The 16212-nt window shown below is 55.7% G+C and overlaps 1 protein-coding gene across 1 annotated transcript; it reads left to right on the top strand.

Moving 5' to 3' along the window:
• Nucleotides 1-2944: 2944 nt before the first annotated feature.
• Nucleotides 2945-15982, top strand: TIMM44 (translocase of inner mitochondrial membrane 44). Its single transcript, XM_065917883.1, has 13 exons — nucleotides 2945-3068; nucleotides 4844-4945; nucleotides 6696-6866; nucleotides 8258-8338; nucleotides 9250-9399; nucleotides 10402-10541; nucleotides 10840-10925; nucleotides 11642-11734; nucleotides 11828-11952; nucleotides 12756-12806; nucleotides 14458-14547; nucleotides 15089-15199; nucleotides 15493-15982. The coding sequence occupies exons 1-13, from the start codon at nucleotides 3024-3026 to the stop codon at nucleotides 15610-15612; spliced, it is 1365 nt and encodes a 454-aa protein (XP_065773955.1). The 5' UTR covers nucleotides 2945-3023; the 3' UTR covers nucleotides 15613-15982.
• The last annotated feature ends 230 nt before the right edge of the window (nucleotides 15983-16212 follow it).

Raw genomic sequence — 16212 nt, 5'->3', positions numbered from 1 at the left:
TCCAGTGGCAAAGACTTGGTGCTCCCAATGCTGGAAGCCCAGGTTCGACCCCTGGTCAGGGAACTAGATCCCACATGTTGCAGTGAAGACCTGGCTCAGCCAAATTAAGTAAATAAAAATAAATATGAAAATGAATCCCTAACTCAGTGACCAAGATGAAGTGGACTTGGGACTTGTCTCCCATTCCCCTGTGTGGCACCCTGCAAATAAACCATTACTTTAGAAAAAAAAAAAAAGACAGAACTAGTAAGAGGTATAGCACATCTAATATGCTATTTCCAGCCTAAGGAAGAGACTTATGTAAATAACTTAGGTAGCATAGACAGGGCCATAATAAGAAGTGTTGAGTTTTGAGAATTTATTACCATTGTTTTAATATAATCCAGTCCATTGTAAGTTTATACAATCAATTTAAAAATAATGACCGTGTTTAACAACTAGCTCCAAAATTCCTGAAAATTTGACAACTGGCACTTGCCAGGCAGTCCAAGCTGGTTCCAGCACACCTCTGAAAAAAACAAAAGACTCAGCCAATTGAAATCTGGCTTCCACAGCCACCATTCAACCAAAACCTTCTAGCTTCTCTCCTCAGGAACCTCCATATTACAAAGTGCAAGGACTGATGGATACCATTCTGGCCTGGTCTGCCTGGCCTGAGTTCTCTACTGCCTTCAGCACCGCTTACTCCACCTGTCTTCTCCAAGCCCCTCCAGGTCCTCTTCTGACCTGTTGACCAGTCCTGCCCAGCCTCTTTTAAGGGCTCTTCTTCCCCCATCTAACTATGGGGTTTTGATGTGCCCACCTGACATATTCTCTCTGGGTGCCCTTGTCTAACTCCATGACTTCAACTACAACTAAGAAACCTTTAGACCTTCTTCTCAGCCGCAAACCTGTATATCCTGACCTCTTAACTAGTTTGCTCCTCTTCAAATAAAGGCATTTCCAACAAAGCCAGGGTGGAAGCCCGCAACACTTCTTGTCACCTCTAGGTGGCGCTCCTGAGGGACAGAGAACGCAGATCTGTCGAACCCTGAAGCCAGGGAGCGTATGCTGCCTCCCTTCCAAGTCCCATAGACCTTATCACAGTTTTAGTAATGGCAAAGGCTTCAATAGGGCAAAGGCAACGTACATTAACTCTCCCCATGGTACCAGCGAGTACACCATGTGAAAGGCTAGGCTGAATGAAACACAAACTGGAATCAAGACTGCCAGGAGAAATATCAACAACCTTAGATATCTAGATGATATCTAATGGCAAAAAGCAAAGAGGAACTAACAGCCTCTTGATGAAGGTGAAGGAATAGAGTGAAAAACCTGACTTAAAATTCAACATTCAAAAAACTAAGATCATGGCATCCAGTCCCATCAATTCAAGGCAAATAGATGGGGAAAAAGTGGAAACAGTGACAGATCTTTCCTAGGTCTCCAAAATCACTGCGGATGGTGACTGCAGCCATGAAATTAGAAGATGATTGCTCCTTGGGAAAAAAACCTATGACAGATCTGTGCTGTGCCTAGTCACTCAGTTGTGTCCAACTATTTGAGACCCCATGCACTGTAGCCTTCCAGGCTCCTCTGTGCATGGGGATTCTCCAGGCAACAGTACTGGACTGGGTTGCCATGCCCTCTTCCAGGGGATCTTCCCAAGCCAGGGATCGAACCAAGGTCTCCTGCATTGCAGGTGGATTCTTTACCAACTGAGCCACCAGGGAAGCCTAGACAGCATCTTAAAAAGCAGACATTTCCCTCACAAAGGACCGTATAGTCAAAACTGTGGTTTTTCCAATAGTCATGTACAGATGTGAGAGTTAGACCATAAAGAAGTTTGTGCGCCAAAGAATTGATGCTTTTGAATTGTGTTGCGGGAGAACTCTTGAGAGTCCCTTGGATAGCAAGGAGATCAAACCAGTCAGTCCTGAAGGAAATCAACCCTGAATATTCATTGGAAGGACTGATGCTGAAGCTGAAGCTCCAATATTTTGACCACTTGATGCTAAGAGCTGACTCACTGGATAAGACCCTCATGGTGGGAAAGACTGAGTGCAAGAGGAGAAGGCGGCCGACAGAGGATGAGATGGTTGGATGGCATCATCAACACAACGGACAGGAGTTGGAGCTAACTCTGGGAGATAGTGAAGGACAGGGAAGCCTGGCGTGCTGCAGTTCATGGGGTCAGGAAGAGTCGGACGGACACTACTGAGAACAACGCGACCAACACACCACCTCTTCCCAGCTGCATGACCATGTCCAGGTACCGCCACTTGGTGGTGGATTCTCGAAATTGTAAATAGCATCTGGGCGCTGACGTGACAGAGGCATGACCTTCTTCCGGGCCAGGTGTATCAATTCACACTAAATGGATGGAGGGAAGAGTGGCTCACACCCAGCCAGGTCTCAGCTTCCCGTTCGTTTTCTGGGCCAAAACCAACAGGTGCCCTCTGAAGGTGCTGTACAAATGTGGGTTAATTCTCTCTTGCTCGTGAAGCAACTCACTTGCTCGTCTGTTAGTCAACGTCAGTCACTGAGTCTGAGTCAGTAGCAAAGGGCGGGCCCATCGGTCAATCAGTCAGAACCCCACTGAATCGGTTCTTATGGTGGGTCGTTCTGTTCCGGTTTTTCCGGCCACGCGAACCCTGGGTTGTCTGTAGGAAAATCTCCACTCGTGACAGAATCCACATCTTCAGGCTCCGCCTCTTCGCTTTCTTATCCAACCATAGGTCTCTGCCACACACGAGTACACGCCCCCCAGGTCACATCCAGTCATAGGCCCCGCTCTTCCGAAACTCTGCCCTATCAGAGACCTAGCTCTCTAGGATTCTCCCGCCCTCTGTGAGGCCACGCCCCTATAGTGGCCCTCCCTCCACGGCCCCTCCTTCCTTGGGAGTCCTGTCCAATGATACGCCCTTCCTTTCACAAACCCCGCCCCCAGGACTTGCTTTTCCCAGGCCCAGACCCTACCAGGCAGACGCGGCGGATGACGGTATCGAGTCGCGCCCCGAGAAGGTCACACGGGATCCTCCAGCATGGCGGCGGCGGCGCTGCGGGCCGGCTGGTGCCGCTGCCCGCGGGTGAGCAGATATGCGGGGCCAGGAGGGCGGGACTAGGGAGCTCCGGACCCGCGACCTCCAGGATCTCGCTGTCCCGAGGTCTTTGACCTCTTTGCCCCCTCCCTGGACTCCGCGAGAGATTCAGAGTTTGGTCACTGGGTCAGCCGAGGCCGGGGCGGGGGCCCGGTAACGTGCTGGAGCTAGGCCAGAGGGCGGGGGAGCCGAGACTGCCCGACCGGGGGCAGTAATGCATGGAGCCGGGCAGGGAGAGGATCGCCCCTCATTTCTGGCTGACCCCACGTGTACCGATGAGTGAATGGTGACCGTGGCGCTCCGTGGAGAAACAGTGGCGAGGAAAAGCCAGAAGACCGTGACAGTCACGGCTCAGCTTTATATGCTTGTTCCGCGACCGGGGGCACTTTCCGTCCCTCCTCCTAATCCTCTGAAAGTACGGGAGGTAGTTGTCGCCGTGGCTGAGAATCTGGGCTCACAGATGCCTTGGGGGTCAAGGCGTATAAAATGCATTGGGAAAATAGTACTCACGTTGCTACTATTTGATGCTATCTCACAGGTTGGGAAACTGGGAGCGCAGAGGAGTTAAGCAAGCTGCCCACAGTCTCAGAACTAGCAGGGTAGCTGACCTGGCCCAAAGCTCAGGTCAGGAAGGAAAGTATCTCACAGGAATCTGAGTGTTAGGAGAAACAAGGTGTTTCTGACTCAGGGCAGAGCTTTTCTTCTGGACTGATTGTCTTTTGAGTCAGGGTTTGAAAGCTGCATGTACAGGTATTTGGATTTGGGCACAAGACAAAAGAGGAGCAACCTTCAGGTTCCGTCCTCCTGTGGGGTTTTCCTCCCCAATTAGACAGCGATCCACTTCAACTTCAGACTTCAGCTGACATCAGTGGCTCCAGGATCAATGGCTGTAGGCATTTAGAAGAAGAAAACAACAAAGCAATTAAAAGTTTCAATAACTCACAAGAGTTACTCTTGAGTAGCTATAGGTGATCATAGCATCTGTGTCAGTCTGTATGTTGCTTAGAGTTCCTGGAGACAGGAAGCATGGAACAGGATGAGGAGAGGCCCAGGGATTGTAGACATGGAAATGTGATTTTGTCAGGTCATTGACATACGTCTAACTGGCTCCATGCTGGGTGCTAGGATGCAGCATTGAACAGGACCTACATGGAGCTTCCCTCCTGGAACTTAAGTTCATCATTTGGTCAGAGAAGAAATGCCTTTCACATGAGGTTAGCAGCATCTCTCTGCCCAGGTGACTCCCCTTAGTTGCTCTGTTCACATCCCAACCCTCGATCAGGACATGGTAGGTTTATTGTAGGGTCGTGCCTGGGACAGTACGTTATCAATGTTTACCTCTGAAAGCCCAGGCCTGTGGTCCTCCAAGGCCAGCAGAAGTAGAGAAGGCTGGTGAGAGAAGATTGGTTGCTACCAGCATCATGCCCATTTTCAGACTAAGGCCTTAAATTAGACTGGCACATTTAGCCTTTAGCCTTCTACCATAGGTTGGCATTTCCTAGGACCCGTCTGGTTTCCCCTAGGTTGAGAGTCAGGAGGGTACATGTGGCCCTGCAGTACAGTTCCAAGATTTTCTCTTTTTACCAGATTCCACTGGCTTCTCAGAATTTGAGAAGATGGTCGAGCATCAAGCATGCAGGTGGCATGTGATAAAAATCATCAGATGAGTCTCAGGCAATCCCTGCTCTTTTAGGTGGCCTATTTCCTTCCTTCCTCATCACCCTCTGGTCTAAATGGATCTTTATCTCTTCTCCCTCAATTAGAGATGTGTTGGCAGCGGAGTCCATCTCCTGTCCAGCCACAATCTAGTGCCACTGCCCCATGGTACCTACCAGCTGCCCCGGCCTAGTGGAGAGCTGACCCTGGTGAGTGACTCAAGACGTGAGCGCCCAGTAGGTCTGGTGCTCTTGGTATCTGGAAGTGTTGGGCACACTTGAAGGTGGGGCTCCTGCCTCCCAGAGTGGAGTGGGATTCCTGTAGTGAGCTGAAATGCACCTGTCAGTGGGTCGCCCGTCTGGGTCCTTCAAGCAAGGCTGGGCCTTGCTTCTGGGAGACGGCCCCATGGGCATTTGCGTTTGCACAGTCACACATCTCCTGGAGCTGGGTTTCCCCAGGCTAGACCATCCTTACCTTTATTTTTTTTAAATTGTATGTATTTATAAAACTTTTACATTTATATTTTTACACAAAATTTCTATAATTTTGTTTTTATATAATTTTATATTTATGTAATGTTAGTTTTTATATTTTTATAAAATTTATATATATAATTTGCATAATTTTATTTATCTATAGCTATCCTGGGTCTTGATTGCTATGCTCGGGGCTTTCTCTAGTTGCAGCGAGTGGGGGCTGCTCTCCAGTTGCCATGCATGGGCTTCTCATTGTGTAGGCTTTTCTTGTTGCAGAACATAGGCTCTAGGGCTCGGAGGCTTCGGTAATTGTGGCACTAGGGCTTAGCTGCCCCGCAACAAGTGGGATCTTCCCGGATCAGGGATCGAATCCATGTCCCCGGTGTTGGCAGGTGGATTCTAAACCACTGGACCACCAGGGAAGCCCCGATATCTCTCTTACTCTTGATGCTGTTTGTCAGAAACAGCATTTTGTAGAGCTTTTGCCCTCCCCATCACTCCTCAACCATGCTTTTGCTGGTGTTTCACCACCACAGGGAGGGAGGAAAGCCCCAAACCTCACACTGACTCCACTTTCACATGCTTGAGCAGCCCACACCCTCCCTTCCGTTTTGAGTCTCAGCACAGCCCTCTAGTTACCTGTGCCAGCCTGTCTCCCCAACCGTGTCCTGGGGCTGTTGTAGGTGTGGGACGTGTCTTTCCCATTAGTTGTCCATGTCTCTGATCTGTCCTGCCCCCCACCACTACCACCCAGTCCACAGCCCTGGGGTGAGTGGTGGGGCTGCTGTGAGCTGATGCAGTCCCTGACACTCTTGGAACCTGGATTTCCCCTGGAGAAGGGCTGGCCAGGACCCATCTGGACCAGACAGCTGTCTGCCAGCAGCATTCCTGGCCACCCCACCTCTGGGGCAGCACCCAGACCTTCCGCCTCTTTTGCTGGGGCTCAATAGCAGCCAGGCAGGCTGTTGCCCCCGAAACTGGTAGGGTGAGTCCCCAGGCCTGGTGGTGGACCCTGCGCACCCTCAGAAGTGGGAGCAGACAAGCACACGAGGCCACGTCCCCCTGACCTGAGTCACTCTCTCACAATCATTTTTGAAGCTTTCTCTTTCCTGAGCCTGTGAAGGAGGAGAAGCCGGGATCTAAACCCAGCTGTGTCTGACCTCAAACCCCGTGTCTTGGTTAGGGCAGTGCATGGATCAGGGCCTCATGTGGGATCTTCCTGGACCAGGGATCAAACCCGTGTCCCCTGCATTGGCAGGCGGATTCTTATCTACTGTGCCACCAGGGAAGTCCCTGGTCTCATTTCTTTTTATTGCTGAATAATATCTTGTTGCCTGGGTGCCCCACAGTTTATCACCTAATAGTTTTTTAGTGTGCCTCTTTACTCTTCTGCAAAGAGAGAGCTCTTCATTGTTAAACTGGTATCAACAGAAAATAGAAAATTTAAAAAAAAATCCTCTGTCTCTTTCTATATGCTTTCTAGTCCAAATCCTATTCTTCTGGAAGCAGAAAAGGCTTTCTCTCCGGCTTGCTTGATAACATCAAACAGGAATTAGCCAAAAACAAAGAAATGAAAGAAAGTATAAAAAAGTTCCGAGACGAGGCCAAGAAGCTGGAAGAGTCAGATGCGCTCCAGGAAGCCAGGAGGAAATACGTGAGTCCCCTTCGCGACTCGTCTCTGAACAGACTTATTGGCCAACCCAGTATGTTAATCACTATTAACCTCTCTCACTTCACCACCTCTCACTTGCTCCCTGGAGCCAGGAATACCCGTAGCTCAGTGCCCCGGCTGTCAGGATCCCTGATGATGGGGAGTAAGGGGGCAGGGGGAGCCACTCAGCCTTACAGGTCTGCGGTGAGCCTGCGGCATTCTCTACACACAGACCAGCACATGGGGGGCTTTCTGGACCTTCTGCATCAGAATCTGCATTGCGGGGGAGGCTCAAGACAGGGGGACGTGTATACTTATGGCTGACTTGTACTGCTCTACAGGAGAAACCAACACAACATTGTAAAGCAGTTATCTCCAATTAAAAATAAATAATTTTAAAAAGGAAAAAAAAATAGGGAGGGAGGTGGGAGGGGGGATCGGAATGGGGAACACATGTAAATCCATGGCTGATTCATGTCAATGTATGGCAAAAATCACTACAATATTGTAAAGTAATTAGCCTCCAACTAATAAAAATAAATGAAAAAAAAAAAGGAAAAAAAGAAGAATCTGCATCTCCATAGGTCTCTCAGGCACTAGGTTTGATATGCGTACTCCAGAGGGCCTCTGAATGAAATGGGTAGAAAGTGGGTTCCAGGGCTAGTGTAATTGTTACGTGGTCGCTTGGCCAAAAAAATTGGGTTTTTCCATTAGAGCATAGGGAAACACCCAAACAATTTTCAGCTGCCTGTGAATGGGCCTGTGGCCCTTTATCTGTCTGCCTGCGAGGGCTCCGCAAGGCCGATGCAGAGCCCCGCCGTCTCCCCTGTGGGCGGCTGAGCCTGGGGTGTGGGCGCTTGCTCCGATGCCCCAGGTCCCTTGGTGTTTTGCTCTGTTGACCCCCCCATCCTGGGCCATGGGTGCAGTGAGGCCTGTTCCCTCCAAGTCTCCGCCCAACTGTCTGTGGGGGATTCCACCCTATGGGGGAGCACCCTCCCTTGTCACTAAGGAAGAGGAGTGGGCTGAGAGGCCGCCTGGGGGCAGAAGAGGCTGAGGTTGGGGCAGGGTGCCTGGGTGGGGGCAGAATGGGAACAGCACCCCCCCACCCCCCCCACCCCCGCCACCACCACCCCCCTCAACATATCACTGATGAGTAGATAGGCGAGTTCGTCCGCTACCGCCCTGAGAGAGATTGGGGGCCTGGGGCTTTGTGCTCAGGAGGGTCCCTGTCCAGGCTTCTTGCCGGGCTGGGGGGCAGCCAGGGACCCTGGGGGGAAGGGAGGGACCCATTGGGCAGGCTGAGGGTCAGGGGTGTCTGGGGAGGAAGGGACTGCTGAGAAAATGCTGCTTTGGACCGTGCATCACAACACAAAGACACAATGTCCTTCCCCTAGAGAACCATTGAATCGGAAACCCTGCGGACAAGCGAGGTGATCAGGAAGAAGCTGGGGGAGATCACGGGCACCGTCAAGGAGGTAATGGCCTCAGGGCTCCCAGGGCCTCTTAGCCGAGGCTGCAGGGCCCATCTGTTCTCACCTCTGGCAGAGGAGTGGGGCGGCAGGAGGAGCTGGCAGCCAGCACTGAGTAGGCTGGGGTGGTGAGCAGCCTGTCCGCTTCAGAGGCTTTCCGGAGATAAAGTCCAGGATGCCCTCAGGAAGGAGGGCAAGGTCAGACCAGCCCACTGGCCTACAGTTCACTGGCCTGCTTAAGTTAGAAGCCTCTGTGCTACAATCAGGAAGAGTGAAATGAGGATGTTTTTCTTCCCTCCTTAGGATAGGAGGGGAGCACTTTGCCCCAAGGTCAGGGTGGAGGTGGGAGTGACTTTCCTGGAGAGCTTTCTTCTTTGTTGCTTCTGTTTGTTTTTTCTTTTCTCCTGGACTGGAGAGAGGGACCTGCCTGCTAAGTTGCTTCAGTCTTGTGACCTATGGACTGTAGCCCACCAGGCTCCTCTGTCCATGGGATTCTCCAGGCAAGAATACTGGAGTGGGTCGCCATGCCCTTTTCCAGGGGATCTTCCCAACCCAGGGATCAAACCCGAGTCTCCTGCATCTCCAGGAGAGAGGGACAGGGCTTTGAGGCCAGCCCAGCTCCATGCACACCTCCTCACCTTCTTGCCTCCCCGCCACCCATGGCTGCCGCTCCTGTGTATCCTGGGAGGGCTGGGGCTCCTGTCTGCTCCATGCCCACAGCCCCAGGCCCAGATCCCCAGGAGTCGTAGGCACCCTTCTCAAGCATGCACATACCCCAGTCGCAGCTCCACCAGCCAGACAGGCTCAGGTTGTCTGCTTCCGCCCTCCTTCAGCCTGGCTGGCCCTTAGCTCAGGGGAGCTCCTGCCAGTCCCCAGCCTGTGCCGCGCTGACACCTCCCCCTTCTCCGTCTCAGTAGAGTCTTGACGAAGTCAGTAAAAGTGACCTTGGCCGGAAAATCAAGGAAGGTGTGGAAGAAGCAGCCAAGACCGCCAAGCAGTCTGCCGAGTCAGTGTCCAAAGGCGGGGAGAAGCTGGGCCGGACCGCTGCCTTCAAAGCCCTCTCCCAGGTGAGTTGGGCTGGGCTCCTGCCTGCGGGCACTCTAGGCTCTGGCCTGCTCCCAACCCCTGGGTTGGGAGTTCCCATCTCTGGGCTCAGCCCCTCCCAGCTGGGTGGTCTTGGGCAAATCACAGCCCCTAGGGAGCTACTGGTTAACAGACCAAGAGCCTCCAGCCCGCAGTCAGTGGCTGACACCCTTAGGTCTGGCCCAGAACCCCGAGACTGTCACTCCCAGTCGCTTGAGGTCCTGAATTCATTCTGTGAAGACCTTACCGCACACGGGGCCCTCTGCTGGCTGCAGGGCCACAGGAGAGAAGGTCCGAGTTGCTGCTCTCAAAGGATCGCAGGACAGGCATGGGGACTGGGAAGGGGCAGGCAGTTCTGAGTAACATGACAGGAGCGTCCAGGGGTGGCTCCAGGCAAGAGGAGCAGGCACTGCCAGCTGCGGGCACCAGGGACAACTGGGTGTGACCAGAGCCACTGCAGGGGCCTGGGGGCCTTACAGAAGAGTTCAGGTTTTATCCTGAAAGCACAGCCACCAGCAAGGACTCGGGCAGAGGTTCAGAGGCGGACGGAGAGTGTCTGGGGTGGTGGGGCGGGGAGGGAAATGGGTTCCGGAGATTTGGGAAGTTGGGATCCACAGACTGGGTCAGCCTGGATGGGGGTCATGGGGCAGGGGCCGCTTAGGATGCCCCTCCAGTTGCTGGTTTCTCCCTACCTGAAGGGAGGTTTCCAGGGAGACAGGGGAATCGACCTCAGAATGTGAGGGTCGTCTGGGGGCTGCTCTTAGAGCAGGGGTTGGTGGGGGTGGGGGGGGAGTCAGGGGCAGAAGTCAGATAGCCAGGGTCTCCTCATGGCAGCGAGCATCTGCCTCCCCCTGAGGCTCCGACAAATCCTTGGCCTGCACCTGCAAGGCAGGTGACCTGGAGACATGGAGCCAGGGTGGGTGTACAGCTTCTGGTTGGGGTGTCTGGGGGTCACCCAACTCCTACACGCCCGGCTGTGCCCGCAGGGGGTGGAGTCTGTCAAGAAGGAGATCGACGAGAGCGTCCTAGGACAGACCGGGCCCTATCGGCGGCCTGAGCGGCTCCGGAAAAGGAAGGAGTTCGCCGGAGAGAAATTCAAGGAAGAGAAAGTGTTTGAGGCCAATGAGTAGGTCCCAGGCCAGTCAGGGCCTTCCCGTCCTGTCTCCACCTCCCTTTTCAGCCACCTGCAGTGTTGTCTGTCTCAGGACCACACGGGGTTCCGACCCGAGTCTGTCTGGGGGGTTTCTCTCTGCCCAGGGCTTCCTGGCTCCCTGAGAGAATGGAGGTGGGGAGGGATGGGCAGGGGAAACGAGAAGGCAGGGGGCCGGGAAGTGAGGCCGGGGTCATCACACTGTCTGACTGGTCCCTCTCCCTGGGGGAGCGGCCCCCGCGCTGTGCTCACTGGCTCCCCTGGTCTTCCCCAGAGAGGCGCTGGGGGTCGTGCTGCACAAGGATTCCAAGTGGTACCAGCAGTGGAAGGACTTCAGGGACAACAATGTGGTGTTCAATCGTGAGTGTCCCCATCTCAGAACGGCCCAATGGCAGGGCAGTGAGAGACACTCGCTGAGCGCTCCCGGGGGGCGGGCACCAGACAGAGGAGGGGGCTGGGGTCCGAGGGGCCAGTCACTGCGGCAGAGTCACCCAGTGTGTGGGCAGCGGAGTGCGGGCCTCAGGAGGCCCGAGGGGAAGCACCCAGGACGTCTCGGGCGGCAGGGGCTCTGCCGTCGGGGCTGGGTCACCATCTTGACTAGAGCCAGTGTGGTTGTGGGGCAGGCAGGCGTGAGTGCCCCCCGCCCCCCCCCATGCCCACCCCAATGGTGCAGCTGTGGATTTGGCCCCTACACACCCCGCCTCACAAGCCAGGAACCAGCTCAAGACCCAGCGTGCTCTGCCCAGTCTGGGGCACCTGGCTTCCCTTGTGCTGACAGGGAGCCCTGTCCCTCATCCCACAGGGATTCCCAGAAGCCTGTGTTTCCTTTGCAGTGAAAGCAGCTGCCAGTAGAGCTGGGCCCCCACAGTTCACACAGCCCCCCAGGCTCATGGTGGCAGGGTCTCCACTCCCCCACCCCGAGGGTGGCCCACAGGCCCTGGTCTCGTGAGGAGGAAGCAGCCTCCGAGAGGCCCCCTGTTACCCAGTCTGCTCGGGGGGGGGGGGGCTGTGATGGAGTGGGGGTGTCTTTCTGGAAGGGACCCCTGAGCCCTGACCCTACCCGCCACCTGCCACAGGGTTCTTTGAGATGAAGATGAAGTATGACGAGAGCGACAACGCCTTCATCCGGGCGTCCCGTGTGCTGACAGACAAGGTTACGGACTTGCTGGGTGAGTGGGCCGCCCCAAGACCATCCCCTCACCCTGAGCCGGCAAGGGGCGCAGTCCCAGGCCCTCACTGCCCTGCCGGCTCGGCCATCCCAGGGGGCCTGTTCTCGAAGACCGAGATGTCAGAGGTGCTCACAGAGATCCTGCGTGTGGACCCCGCCTTTGACAAGGACCGCTTCCTGCAGCAGTGCGAGAGTGACATCATCCCCAACGTCCTGGAGGTGGGTATGCGCCGCGGGGTGTTCTGCCTTTTCCCTGCCCCTCCGTGGCCCCCAGCCCTGGCTGGAGGCTGGGAGCCCTGCAGCCCAGCCCATACAGAAGCCTGCGGCGTGGCCTAGTGGGGCTTCAGGGAGCACCCCCAGCCCCCCGGTCCTCTGAACATCTGATCCCTCCTCCTGGGGCCCTCTGCCTCCTCCGAGTTCCCAGCTTCCTCAGGATACTCGGGGCAGGGCTGGCAGGAGGTGAAAAGGTAGCAACTCCCAAAAGCAGCAGCCCAGGCCCAGGCAGGATCCTCTGGGGAGGTCATCTCAGCCCCACCCCCACCACGCCCTGTGGTCCCCCCAGTGCCTCCCACCCCCCAGGAGTCTCACCACATCCAGTTCCTGTGGCAGCTTCTCTCCTTGCACCCAGGGAGCCCTGCCCCACGCTCCCCTCTGCCTGCTCTGCCCCGTCCCTCCTGGGCCAGGCCATCCAGGGCGTTGTCCCCGGGGCGGGCAGGCCGCCCCTGCCTGGCCACCTTGGCTCAGTTTCCCAGCTGGGACCAGACCTCTGACCACTGCCACCGTCCCCTTCTTTCGCGCAGACCCTGGGGACCCACCCTGGGCTGCCCCACTGTTAGCTGCGGGAGGGGAACTCCCACTGCCCCAGCCTGGCCCGCTCTCCCTTCCCCAGACTTGGACCCCAGGATGGGGCTGGGAGGCTGCCGAGGAAAGGCTCTCCTTGGAGAACATTCTTCAGCAGGATCTCCCTGCCTCCAAAGCCCACTTTCATTCTCATACTTGACTTTTTGTCTTTCCCTTTTTAGGCCATGATTTCTGGGGAACTCGACATTCTCAAAGACTGGTGCTATGAAGCTGTGAGTGCTCGCTGGCTTCTTTTTTTTTCTGTTTAGGCCTAAGAAGAAATAACAATTTGAAGGAGATCTGCTTGGGTGGCTCCATCCAGGAAGAGCTCGATGGGGATGGGGGTGTCGGGGGTGGGGGTGGCTGCAGGCTGGGGATCCAGGGGTCAGGGAAGTGGGTGGAAAGGGACACTGGAGAACCGTGGGGTGCATCAGATGTTCTCTCTGTGCGTGGGGGTCACAGGTGCTGGCCAGCAAGTGGGGTGTGAGGCCCCACGGCCCCCCTCCCGAGGCCAGGGTTACATCCCTGGGCTCAACCCTTGGGGATCAAGAGGGTGCTTCAGGGACACCAAAGCGGAGCTCCCACACAGGCAGCATTGTCTGTATTCATTAGCTGTTTTTCTCATCGTGAGATCCTCAAACATAGATCCAAGCAGACACTGACATATTTCTGCCTGGGTAAGAGCTGCGTGTCTTAAGGAGGCCTAGCTGTTCCTGGAGCTCCAGGTCCCAGGCCACAGGTAGGGCTGGGCTGCGTGATGGCGAGTCAGGCGGCCTCGGGAGCACCCTGTCTGCCCTGTCCCTTCCTGGCAGCCTGCTTGTCCCCACGGGGCCACCTTGCCCCATCCTTCTGGCTCCCTGACCTGTGTCTTCTGGGAGTTTGTTTGTTTCACCCCCAGCTTCTTGATACTAAATAATCCAGAATCTCTTTGGGCTGATTCTCGTCTGTGCCCAGCTCACAAACAAGTTGGAAAAAGCAGAGGAGAAGATGTCAGGTTTTCTTTTTAAATACTCCCCTGCACGGTGACTAATCCAGCAGGCGTTTATGAGTGGGTTGTTTTTTTTTTTTTTCACTTTGGTACTGTTAAGATGTGACTGGTTATCTCTACCCGCGGGCTGCTGCTGGTGCTCCTAGAAACAGAGCTGAAGTTGAAGCCACTCACACCGGGGCGTTCTGAGAATGTCATTTTTAAGAAAGCACACCAGAACTCAGATTGGCACCTTTTCTTTTTTTTTTTTTCTTTTCATTTGCTGTGTCCATTAGTTGCATAAAAAGTGGGTGCTGTTGGAATGTCTTCCATTGAGATGTGAGATTGCCATATCCCGGGCCTGGGAGCAGGCACGAGAGGGCTATGTGTCTTTGCCCCCATAAGAGGAACAGGCCGCCTGCGGCCGAGAGCCACCCACAGGCGCTGGTCAGGGAGAAGCAGGCAGACCCAGGCAGCTCACCCCAGCGCAGTCGTGGGGCAGGATGAATCCTAGAAAAAAGCGTTTGGTTCCAGGCCAGGATCCACAGGAGAATGTTCTGCATCAGCCAGAAAGGCCTCAACTTACCTCTCCGGGAGCATGTTCCTGTTTGCATTCCAGGAGCGCTCCCGACCTCACTGATTAATACCACTTTCAATAGTGGTGATATGGTGCTGTCTTGGTAATGAGAGGGAAGTGTGTGACTCGCGCCAGCACGAGGGTGGCACCAGCCTGCCTGCTCCTGGCATCTGTCACTCCTGGCGCGGGAGCCCTTTCTGGGAGGTACAGGAGCTGAAACCCTGAAACCCGTGAGCCCACTGCTGGCCTGGGGTGTGTGGTGCCCTCAGCTCCCAGGTGCCTTGGCGTGGCTTGCTCGAGGGCGGCTGGTCCCATGCGCATGTTCGGCTTCTTGTTGCAGACCTACAGCCAGCTGGCCCACCCGATCCAGCAGGCCAAGGCTCTGGGCCTCCAGTTCCACTCCCGCGTCCTGGACATTGACAATATCGATGTGAGTGCCTCTTCCAGGGTCGGGGGGAGGGGCAGGGGTGCTTCTCTGAATTGTGCTCAGCTGGGCGGGGTGAGCTCCTTGTCCCTGGAGGAGTAGGGTCGCTTTCACTGCCGGGTTTCCACAGTCCTAGGGTTGGGAATTCTCCAGCAAGTGATGGCCCAGGGGTGCTGCTGTTCAGACCCAGGGGCTCCTGAGGCCAGGGCTCTCCCTGCACCTTCACTGAGAAAGGTGGGGGCTCTGTTGGGACCACTCAGGCCCCCACTGGTCTTTCTGCCACGACTGTGTGGGAAGCCCACACCTATATGGAAGACTGGCTCTGAGAGGCCTCTGTGTGTCCACAAAGCCTCAGTTCAGGGAGCCTGTCTGGGTCCTCAGCAATTCAGATTCCCCTCATAGTTGGGAAGTGCCCACTGGAAGCAGACCAGTGGGAGGCGGTAGGCCTGGGGTGCTGAAGCTCGGGTCTGCCCCTGGATGGGGGCTGCAAGGAAGGCACCAGGGACCACTCTCTGAGGCCCATCCACCTTGTCCCCACCCCCTGCAGCTGGCCATGGGCAAGATGATGGAGCAGGGGCCAGTGCTGATCATCACCTTCCAGGCCCAGATGGTGATGGTGATCAAGAACCCCAAAGGGGAGGTGGTCGAGGGCGACCCGGTGAGTGGGCAGGAAGGGAGGGGCAGGGCATGCCCTGAGTTCCCTGCACTGCAGGGCACCAGGATAGCACCTTGAGTTGGGCCTGGTGGAGGTCAGAGGGCTGCTGATCTGTCCGGTTTGACCAAGTCCTGAGTCCCAGCCTCTGCTCTGGATCCCAGACCCAGGCCAACACCCCAGACCCACTCCCTGCTCCCTCCCAGCCCTGATCTGACTGCAGCGTCACCCTGCCCTCCTTCTGGTGTGGGTACTGGGTGTTCCCCGCCTCCAGCCCTCACCCTTCCCGGGTTCCGCAGGACAAGGTACTGCGAATGCTGTATGTGTGGGCGCTCTGCCGAGACCAGGATGAGCTGAACCCCTATGCGGCCTGGCGACTCCTGGACATCTCGGCCTCCAGCACAGAGCAGGTCCTCTGAGCATGGTGGCCATGCCTGGGCCCTCCAGGGCTGACCCTCACTGTGGACACACAGGGAACTGGCATCCACCTGCAGCAGCCAGACCTCTGGGGACAGGACTGTCAGCTCCGCGCCTGCTCTGCCAGGCCAGCTGCAACACTGGCCGGATGGGGCGAGGAGGGTGGGGGCTGCATCGGCCCCCGGCCCCCTGGCGGGCTGCTGGCCTGCGGACCTCAGACCAGGCACTCCCAGGACTGAGCAGTGGGGCCTGGGCCCACCGGCCACATCAGCCAGGCCATTTTAGCTCCTTTTTTTTTTAAACAGTGCCCTTGTTATCCTGTATATAAGCGGAGATTTGGAAATAATAAATCACCAAAGTGCAAGAGAACAACTTGGGTTGTCCAGGGTGTCTGTCACTGGGGTGGGGGAGCTAGGACTGAGGAGGAGGTGGGGGGTGGGCCAGCCCAGTGGTGATGGGGAGGCGGTCATGGTCACTAAAGAAGCTGCAACAGAAGAGGGGGAGGCTTTACCTGGGCAAGACCCTGCCCACCCTGGGTATGTGTGGGGGTGATGGGGGACAATGACAAGAAAAGCTATGGAGATTTTCGGTGACCTAGCTGG

This window comes from Muntiacus reevesi, chromosome 1 (genome assembly GCF_963930625.1).
Source record: "Muntiacus reevesi chromosome 1, mMunRee1.1, whole genome shotgun sequence".
In the NCBI taxonomy this organism is placed as follows: Eukaryota; Metazoa; Chordata; class Mammalia; order Artiodactyla; family Cervidae; genus Muntiacus; species Muntiacus reevesi.
Note: the sequence above shows the minus strand (reverse complement) of the source record. Positions and strands in the feature narration are given on the sequence as shown.

Coding starts and splice junctions, on each gene's coding strand:
- TIMM44 (XM_065917883.1), top strand. CDS start 3,024: ATGGCGGCGGCGGCGCTGCGGGCCGGCTGGTGCCGCTGCCCGCGG. Junction 11,735..11,827: donor CAAGGTTACGGACTTGCTGG/GTGAGTGGGCCG, acceptor CGGCCATCCCAG/GGGGCCTGTTCTCGAAGACC. Junction 14,548..15,088: donor TGGACATTGACAATATCGAT/GTGAGTGCCTCT, acceptor CACCCCCTGCAG/CTGGCCATGGGCAAGATGAT.